The sequence below is a fragment of the Podospora pseudocomata genome, chromosome 3 (assembly GCF_035222375.1).
Source record: "Podospora pseudocomata strain CBS 415.72m chromosome 3, whole genome shotgun sequence".
In the NCBI taxonomy this organism is placed as follows: Eukaryota; Fungi; Ascomycota; class Sordariomycetes; order Sordariales; family Podosporaceae; genus Podospora; species Podospora pseudocomata.
This window is the reverse complement of record NC_085887.1, coordinates 3,901,613-3,911,338: the sequence shown is the minus strand read 5'-3', so window position 1 is coordinate 3,911,338 and position 9,726 is coordinate 3,901,613. Positions and strand designations below refer to the sequence as shown.

General features: G+C 51.9%; 3 protein-coding genes across 3 annotated transcripts; 2 read left to right on the top strand and 1 right to left on the bottom strand.

The window, feature by feature from the left end:
- Positions 1-1,791: 1,791 nt before the first annotated feature.
- QC762_0060070 (uncharacterized protein) lies at positions 1,792-2,887 on the top strand (the record flags this gene model as incomplete). The annotated part of the gene is given in 2 exon segments (XM_062883587.1): positions 1,792-2,313; positions 2,330-2,887. 2 exon segments carry the CDS (start codon positions 1,792-1,794, stop codon positions 2,885-2,887), a joined length of 1,080 nt encoding a protein of 359 aa, XP_062745382.1.
- A 1,259-nt stretch (positions 2,888-4,146) lies between these two features.
- QC762_0060060 (uncharacterized protein) lies at positions 4,147-6,752 on the bottom strand (the record flags this gene model as incomplete). Its single annotated transcript, XM_062883586.1, is given in 4 exon segments — positions 4,147-5,582; positions 5,590-5,943; positions 5,951-6,463; positions 6,518-6,752. Coding segments are annotated over 4 exon segments (2,538 nt in total).
- A 121-nt stretch (positions 6,753-6,873) lies between these two features.
- QC762_0060050 (uncharacterized protein) lies at positions 6,874-8,163 on the top strand. Its single transcript, XM_062883585.1, has 2 exons — positions 6,874-7,625; positions 7,673-8,163. Exons 1-2 carry the CDS (start codon positions 7,198-7,200, stop codon positions 8,058-8,060), a joined length of 816 nt encoding a protein of 271 aa, XP_062745380.1. The 5' UTR covers positions 6,874-7,197; the 3' UTR covers positions 8,061-8,163.
- Positions 8,164-9,726: the final 1,563 nt, after the last annotated feature.

Genomic DNA, 9,726 nt, shown 5'->3' with positions numbered 1-9,726 from the left:
CAGGCAAAGCCTTCCTTTCCTTTTTCTCTTCTTTAGCTTAGTATCTCGTCAATTGAGTGTAGCCTTGCAGCATTGTCTCTCGTTTGGCCACTTCGTGACAGGTGGAGACTGTACGACTCGCTTATATGTACGACTCGCTTATAATATACGTTACATGATGGGCACCGGCTATAATTCATTCTCTCCCAACCGCCAAGACAAGAACCACATAGCACATGACCTTGAAGTGTTAGCAAAGTTCTGTGTCCGTTGAATATCCACCTCATCACGTACCACATCTCGATGTAAAGATCTGATTTCCAACTGCGTATCCATCAAAGCAGACAGAGCAGTCTGTTGCATAAAGACGCAGTGGCATTGGGCTACATACTCTGCCTTGACGAGAAGTGTGGGGCAGAAAGTGGCATGCGTGACAAGTAAGACATCCGCAAGAAATGCACACCATGATCTTGCCAATCCAGGTGCTGTTTTGTATGACAGCTGAACAGACATAACAGTTATGAACTGTATCGTCTGTAAGATCGATGGTAGCCTTGTGTGGTGCTTGGTTCACTGACAGTTGATGGTTGACTTTCTCAGTAAGGTAGATCACTTCTTGGTGCCGCGCTTGTGATTGAGGATTTGGGCGCATGTTTGGGGACGAGTTGCAGAGTCGGTTGATATCCATCTTCCTGGATCCAAGGATTCCTAAGAGATGGAAAGTCAGGTACACTTTGGCTGAAGAGGGGGAAGAGGGATACGCGTTCTTATAGGTACCTTTCTCAGTCACAAAGCCAACCATCTTGCTCGGATCTTCCGCTACATCATAATAGAAACACCATCATATACCTGAGAGAGCGCCATGGGCCAAGGTTACGGTACATGCTTCCCTAACGCATTCACGCGTTGAAAGAGGTCAACGTTACTGCTTTGTCCCACTAGACGCCTAGTGCCAGGTCACAAATACATCGCCAAACATACCATCATCACACACGTTTCGCAGTACATGGTACCCTTTTTCCCGGACGATCCGTCCCTCGTGCATCAGCACGCGCTCTCGGCAGGAAATGGCACATGGAGGAAGGACTGCCATCGAATCACCCCCTGGATGTTGCCATCAGCTGCAAGGCAGTCACATTGTAGTCTGAAGTTCTAGGACCGTCTATTGGCTTTTCTGTCCCACTGTTTACCACCAGGGGCTAGGCTCTTGGATAGAGAGTGAGAGGGACTGACCAGCGTGATGAGGGTATAAGAAGCCATCCGCCCTCTCTCATCGTCGTCTCCCCCCTCTCTCCCCTTCTCTCTGTTTCATCACGTCTTACCGACAGTTCACCGCCGCTCTTAACCTCTTTTCTCATCACTGCACTTTCAAAAGCTTCGACTTCTGCTTTCTTACTGTCGAACGTTCATCTTTACTGCCAGGAGGAAGCTATCCTGCCATTGCCGTTATCAGCTGTCACACGGCAAAAGCCAACCACCCGCAACCACAACAACACTGTCGATACCACCGCAAGGAGGGGTAACTGCAAGTTGTGAACCAGTGGTCAAAGTGAGGCAGACAATCAGAAGGCATGGTGGTTATCAAAGGAAGCCCACTGGCTCTGTAAGATATTGGAGGACTTGGCAGCGGCCTGATGCCAACAAGGGCACGGGCCAGGCAAGGGAGGATAAAATACGCGTTCAGGATCATCAAGACTGTATTTCCTTCTTCTTCTCGGTATCACAGACCTTCGAGGCCATTGAAGATTATAAGCCTGAATTGAACCATGAAGTTCCAAGCCCTGATATTACAGCCCTTGTCACATCAGCACTATGGTCAACTCTTCGACTATTCCTTTGTGGACTTCTCCGCCTAGCAATGACCCCGAAATGGAGCGTCATGATTTTACGGGCCATGATCCTCATTTTACCCAAACGATTGGCATAAACACATCCGCTCCCTTATCTCAATCTACCCAGGTCATCCGTGATGGTGCAATGGAGTCCATGTTGTCTTTCGATGATGCCATGGCTCCTGAGCTCAAAGAGTTGGACGAGACTGACTGGCTCATCGAGCTCTCGTCTCAAGACCGTATGTTCCTCGAAGAACTGGCTGAACTGTTTCGTCTCGATGATCCCTCGCTGCACCAGGCTGTCACCCCTTCTGAGGTGGAGCCCCCTGTCGGCGGCACACGCCCTACTCAGAACATCATGCCGTGCGGCTCGGGAGATGCCCCTCGGGATGACCCAGGGTCTTGCACTGCTGGGAGCGAAAGCACACCAAGCATTAAATTTGCCTTGGGACGACTTTTCGACGGCCGGTTTCTCGTTCACGATGGAGGATCCAAGCAGCATGTCAATCCGATATCAGGGAAGCGCCGACGTCGACATGTCTGCACCATCCCTCGCCCTGACGAAATCGCCCTTTTCTGCGGGCCAATCGACGGCTCAGCTGACTGAGGCGTATCCTCTCTCCCCGTTCCCAATGGGCCCAGTCATGGACAATCAACACGACACCCAAGGCCATGAAACTGACACTGTATCCCTCCACATTAGCTCTCGGCTCGAACAGCGGCTTGATACGTCTGTTTGTGATGGCGGAGTCGATGCCGCAATACCACCCCTTAACAGGACCGGCGTCACCGATGACAACATGAGCGAAACCCAGACGCCGTCACTGGAGCTCAAGCTGGAGGATCAGGAGTCCGCAGATGCAGGTACGCTGGTATCCAAATATGATGCCTGGGAATTTATTTCCAACAACGCCACGGACAACCATCAAGTCACGATTACCCCCACTCGAAAAGAGTTGAAAAGGAGGAAGGCCAGTCTCGACCCCGAACGGCAGCGACTCGCCGCCAGAAAAGCGACTATGCACCAAAGACATGCCCAGACCCCACGGCTCCCTCCGGCGGTACATCAGACATAAGAAGGGAGGCAGGTGTTGACACGCATAGCAGCCAACTTCGTGATGCACTGGACGCCAAGAGGTCTCGCACCCCAAAGCGCCGACATCGCAGCCCGTTGCGTAAGCGTGAGGAACTGAAGTTCGTCACACTCAGAGATATTGCCGAATTAAATGGATATATCAAGGGCTCGTTCCCTCTACACATTTACAGTCTGGACATGCACCCTGACCCGACCGAGTCCTTCATGCTCCAGTACCGCTGGGATCGTCGGGAGAAGCTTTAGGTCACCAATGCGACAGAGAATGAGAGTGGCTCTCCAGAGGTCCTTCCTGCCCGGACGATGACGGCAGACCAAATGTGTGGCGTGGTCGAGGATATCCCTGCATTGTTTAATATCTATCTTCGGGTTAGCTGCAGCATAAAATTCGTCATGGAATGGGACGATTCCGAGAACTCCTTCATCATCGATGACCCCATTGAGTGGGAGCCGTTCAAAGTATCTAGAGAACACGTGTCTAACAGTTTCAGGGCCTTAAATGAGAGCGGCAAGCGGCGGTGAGATGGCAGGGAAACAAACTAGGTCATTCATTAAATATATATATAACGTTATAACGTTTATACCTTCACTTGTGTCACGGCGGTTGCACCGTGACCGTCGTTGATCCATTGGAGCTTGGCTCGTCCAGAGCACGGGCCAATGCGACTTGAATGACTTCGCATCACGCTGCCGCGAGACCTGTGTGTAGCTCTTTGAGCTACGTCTTCACAATAGAGCCTGCCCGTACCCGACGGAATAGAGCCCAGACTGTAGCTTAGCTGAATATTACTGTCATTAATCCGTCAACCTGTCCTGCCCGTGACAGGTACCCCCTGCTTCCAAAGTGGAGCGGAACTTTTGGTACACTTTTCAACGGATTGTACTACAATCCGTCTGATAATAATAGGAAGGGACCCAAATTTGTGTCCATAATTTCAATGTTGAAACTGTCTCCTCACGGGCCGGCTTCATCCTTGGCTGCGGCTGGCAACAATGTATCTGGGCTCACTTTGCACAGCTACACCCCAGCTTCAAAATTGGGCAACTGGGACGGTCGATGACAAAAGCACTGCCTCTTTCGGTATTTACCAGTTGCGTAAATGACAAAGAATGTAGCCATTGAAATGTGCATATAATAACGACTCGGTAGCTGCATAATTGTACACTCGTATCACAAAAGCAAAAGTCAAAGGACATTATCCAGATACAGTAGACCATAAAAACGAAACTAAGAAACATGTTCTAGCTACCCCACTTGGTGACGATGGCCAAAGACGACAGGGTGTCTGGATGCTCTGCACCAAGTCGTCGCTGCCGAGCCTGGGCACAGTCCTTCATTAGTGCTAAGGCGGTCGAGTGTCGACCTTGGCTTTTCCAAGTAAAAGCGAGGTTGGCCATGCTCGTCAGCGTATCTGGGTGATCGGCCCCAAGCTTGGTCTTGCGAGTCTCCATCACCTGCACGTCCAGCTTCTCGGCCTCCTCCCACCGGCCCTGGTTCCTGTATGTCGATGCTAGGTTGGCCATGCTCGTCAGCGTATCTGGGTGATCGGCCCCAAGCTTGGTCTTGCTCGTCTCCATCACCTGCAAAAACAGGTTCTCGGCCTCCTCCCACCGGCCCTGCTTCCAAAATGTCGACGCTAGGTTGGCCATGCTCGTCAGCGTATCTGGATGATCGGCCCCAAGCTTGGTCTTGCGAGTCTCCATCACCTGCACCTCCAGCTTCTCGGCCTCCTCCCACCGGCCCTGGTACCAATATGTCGACGCTAAGTTGGCCATGCTCATTAGCGTAGAAGGGTGATCGGCCCCAAGCTTGGTCTTGCTCGTCTCCATCACCTGCACGTCCAGCTTCTCGGCCTCCTCCCACCGGCCCTGGTTCCTGTATGTCGACGCTAAGTTGGCCATGCTCATTAGCGTAGAAGGGTGATCGGCCCCAAGCTTGGTCTTGCTCGTCTCCATCACCTGCACCTCCAGCTTCTCGGCCTCCTCCCACTGGCCTCGGTCCAAAAGGACCAGAGCAAACAGTGACATACTATGTAGACTCGCCGTATCCTCTTTTCCCAGTCTATTCTCGCGGGCTCGTCTCGCTTTGCCCACCATCCGCTGTGCCACCTCGTATCTCCCTTGCGACCATGCAAACCAACCCCCATTATACAAAAGTGTCGCCCATAGGTCGTTCCTATCGTCGCTGGGTTGGTAAGCGACGGCCACTTGAACGTGTGCGAAGAGATTTCGACAAGTCGCCCAGTTCTTGTAGTTTCCAGTTGGGAATGACGCTGCCATTCGCTCGATAAACTTCTGTTTGAATGTCTCCTGCTGCCCCCATTGTTCCAGCCACTTCCTCGTTGAGAACTGCACAAGCCCGTGCATCTCAAACTCGTCCATCTCAGTCGTCGCTATGAGGCAGTAGTCTCTCAGCATCGCCACATCATCTTCGAATCCATCATCAGTGGTATCTGCACTATCATCCGTGAGGTCACTATCTGTGTCACCATCCATGTCATCATCTACGGCACCATCTGTAGCACTTCTGCCGCTATCAAAGTCTGTATCTCCGTCCTCGTCTATACGCCGTCCTGGAATATCCTCCTTAGTAACTCTACGAGGTTTTAAACCCAACCAGGGATACCTTGCCGGTCGAAAAAGCTCATAAGTGACAAGAGATCCGCCGCAGACGGCCGCTTAGACCGGATGTAGTCAAAAGATATTTGCCATGTGGTAAGAACCGCGTTCGATGCGCCTCCATCCCGTCGTAGGTCCCCAGCATCGTACTGTAAAGACTGCTCTTTCTATGCTCACTCTTCCGGAACTCAGCTAGGTACTTCTCGGGCGAGCTCCGCGGCGCCCTTGCCTGTATGTAGGCGGCAGCCTGGCTAATGGCCAACGGAACGAGGTCGAGCGCCTGTACGAGATCGGCCGCCACATCTAGATCCGCGGGCGATCCTAGCTTCTTCTCCAGGAGTGCGAGGGCATCTGTCTGCGCCATCGGTCCGATTTCGATCATATTTTGACGGCGCCCGGTCAGTCTGAATGCTAACTCCCCTGTTACGTGTTGTGACAATAATCGATCCATTTTGGCTCTGCGGTAGGTATGTCGCAAACGGCCGCCTCTCGCGCTCATTGCCGCTGGTCGTGCCGTGGGCAATATTCGCGTTGTCGAACACATCGCGGTCGTCAGCGCTGTCAAGGATCATGATCCATCTGCCGTTCCGTTCGTTGGACAGCCAGCTGTACACAAGCTGTGGGATGTTGGCCTTGGGCTCGTTCCGGCCGGCCAGCTTGACGGTATTGGCAATCGTCCTGAAGCCATCCTCGACGCGCTCATACACTCCAGCGTGGACCCAGAATACCCATATGTCCGGCTGCTTTTCAGTGATCCGGTGAGCGAACTCGATGGCCAGCTGCGACTTGCCGATACCGCCCAAGCCTACGAGGGCCACACGAGCGGCGGGCTCGGAACATCGCCGGTCGATTTGCTCGAGAATGTCTCCGCGGTTGACAAAATCGGGATCGCGGGAGAAGGGGATGGTCGCGAATGGCCGCGGTGGGGTTTCTGATCTTTCTGGGGAAGTTAGCGGTGCACCCCTCGACTCTCACAGCGCTCTGGTAATCTTACCTGGCGTCTGCGGGAAAGTATTGTAGATCGTCCCCCTGTTAGTCCCCACCTGGGAACCATTGTTATAGTCGCCGAAACGATAACTGTCTGACATTGCACTTTCTATCCGGAGCTCGTCAGCGTGGCGGAAGCGTAGAGAAAACTTGGGTTTTACGATGAGGTAAGTAGCGTCAAGATCGGGCCATTTGTGTGTTTTGTAACCTCGTGGATGGAGGCGAAGATCGGAAGTGGGCATTTTTTATATTTGCAGAGTTACTTGGCAATTCTTCTTCTCATAGCATTCGATGCCGGTCATTGGCGGGCGTATTGCCGCATTACTCAGCCTCAACTGTAAAAGGGAATTTGCAGTCGGTTTGGTTGGTCCGACCTGCTCTCTACAGAGATTGATCCCCCTGCCGGTCGCAAGTCCAGACAAAACTTGACACTGCACTGCCTCCACAAAAACCGTTCCGCAAATCAGAGTCAAGCCAGAAGCTGCATCTCGACCGCCTTCATGCAAGTCTAAAGCTGCTCAACCCAGCTCGTGATGCCCAACGCGCCCAATTTTTCCCAGTCTTTCACTTTTTTACTTAGTATATATTAAGCGACTCAAGCCTAATCTTCAGTGGTTTCAGCTTTCTTCCACTCTGTAAGCATCAACGAGGCAGCTTGGTTGACATGTTAATCCTCAGAACTCCAATATGGATCCTCTCAGTATCACAGCCGGCGTCGTGGGTATTGTCGCACCAACGCTGCACTGCGTGCGACTCTTGGTAGAGGACTTGCAGAACATTGCCGACGCACCTAATACCGTGAAGGCGCTCACCAACAATCTCCAATCAGTGGAACTTGCTCTTGACTCGTTGGGGGCTGTGACGGACTCGCAGTGGGAATCCCTGGGCGATGCTATTACTACCCAGTCGAAAGCTACGATAACTTCCTGCAAAACTTCCTGCGAAAGGTTCAAGACCTCTCTCGATCGCTGGACCCGGCACAGCACAGATGGAACGCTCTCCTGGCGAGACCGCGCAACTCTGGGCATCTTCAGACAGGACCACATCAAATCCATATCGAAGCAGCTTCAGCAATGCAACATCACGCTGACCTCTGTAACGAGCATTGCAACCTTGTAGGTGAAAGTTCAGGCCCAGACGGATAGGCACTAATGAGTCCTAGACACAGCTCCCTGCAGCAGGCTCAAGCGGCCGAAGAGATCAAGACGATAATATCGACGAAGGAGACGGCGGTTAACAATGCAATCACAGCGACAAACGATCAGTCGGCCGAAGTTAGTGCTCAGCTGGTAGCGCTTACCCTAGCAGAGCCGGGCGAGGGTGAAACGGACGTCGATCAGGCGAGCGCGACGAAGCAGGTTGCGATGGAAAAGAAAGCACTGCATGAATCGCGCATGCTGTTTGAGGAACTGCTCTCCGTGATCCAGACAGCAGCCGCAAATGCCCGAGCAGACCAGGGAACCACAATCACCTTTGGGAACAATAATAGTGGCCAGCAAGTGGGAGTCAACAGCGGCACTATCACTGCTACATTTGGCCGAAGGGGGTAGACTTTGTATATTTGTTCCTCTTGCTTGCTCTGCTGTGTATTGAACAAGCTTGAATCTAGTTACACAACCATTTATTCTCTCGTAATGCGAACCTGACAGCCGGTTCGGAACTCTGCAGCTTCGAAATAGGGTCATCGACTATCCTAAGCTAGGTTTCAAACCGTGGTCATCCGCTCAATGTACCGAAGTACCTATATTTTTTACCACCCATTTTATTTTCAATTTTTGTTTTCTGTCGGCGCTTACATGCTTCAGGTTCATTGGAAGACTGAGGGGTGTGAATGTAGAAGATAGGGAGAGAAATCTTCCTCAGTTTTTGGCAGTATGTCTTCCGAAATCTGCATCGGATTTCCCTGGAAATGACAGTCTGGATGTTCTGCTCGAACACTTCTTGCTCATATCGGCCAATCGCATTTCTGAGGATAAGCTTTGAGCTCTTGACATCAATGAACACCAAAAGCAGGTTGTCGACATCTGCCAGAGCTTGGTTGAGGCTTTACCTGGAGCTATGTACGGTCAGCTTTCCAAGTCCGAAAACAGTAAGCCGTGAAGTAGAACGTACCAGGAAGCAAGGCAAGGCATGAGCCGCATCTCCCGCCAGTGTTACCCCCCCTCTCCTGCCATCCCATGGGACCGTGACCCAATACTTAAGTTGTGACACAAAAAAAGTCGCGTCATTCGGCATTTGATCGATTGCCGAGCGGAACAGCTCAGCGAGGTTTGCTTCGGCAGCGCGTTTCTTGACCAGGACACGTGCCTCCTCTCCCACGATGGGAACCTTGATGGGCAGGGGTTTGGGTCCACATCAATGCCGTGTGGAAAAGTCCAAGTTGATGGACCATTCGGATTGAGAACTTCTTGGACTGCGTTTCGTGTCAGTGCACACCCCAATTTGTGAACAACAGGGAAAGAACGAACCAGCACTAACAAACGTCTTCCCTGGCATCGTAGCCACAAAACACACCTTCGACTATTCCCTCAAATTTTCAGCCAACTTTACGTGCCCATATCTCACCAACTCATTTGCAACTGCAACGGTAGAATTCTTCGTGTCGGGAGACATCACTCCTTCCATCTAACAACCACCTCCTCACAAAGCTGCTCGCCCCGCCTTCGGCACCAATCACCACATCCACCTCTTCAGCTCTCCCCATCACGCCCAACAAATAGCCCCGCTGGCCTATCCTCCCCCACCGCCTCCAAGTCCCTAATCTCAACACCCCATCGTACATCCAACCCTCGTGAACACAACTTCCTCATTCTCGTCCTCGACATCCGCCTACAGTCAGGAGCCGGGATCTTCGCCATCAACATCCCCTGTATTGCCGTTGTAAAACGGAATCTCTTCCACAGGTTTGTCATATGGGTAAGTCGAATCGCCGTTCGCGGTGTGGATACCTGAGTGGAGGTTCTCAGGCAGCATGCGAGTTATCACGGGCCAGGTCCAATGCAGGATCGTAGTCCATTCACGGGCATATGTGGTGTGTTCGGGGTGTTTTTCAAGTCGTATTGCAGAAACCCCAAACGACGCGCCTTACGGAAGGGTTCGGCAATAATTGCTAAAAGTATATGATATCGAGATTCTGCTAAAATATGGCCAACAATGTGCCAGGACGATTTGTTCACACTCACCCCCAGGCACATGTGCGTCACCTTGTAATTCCAA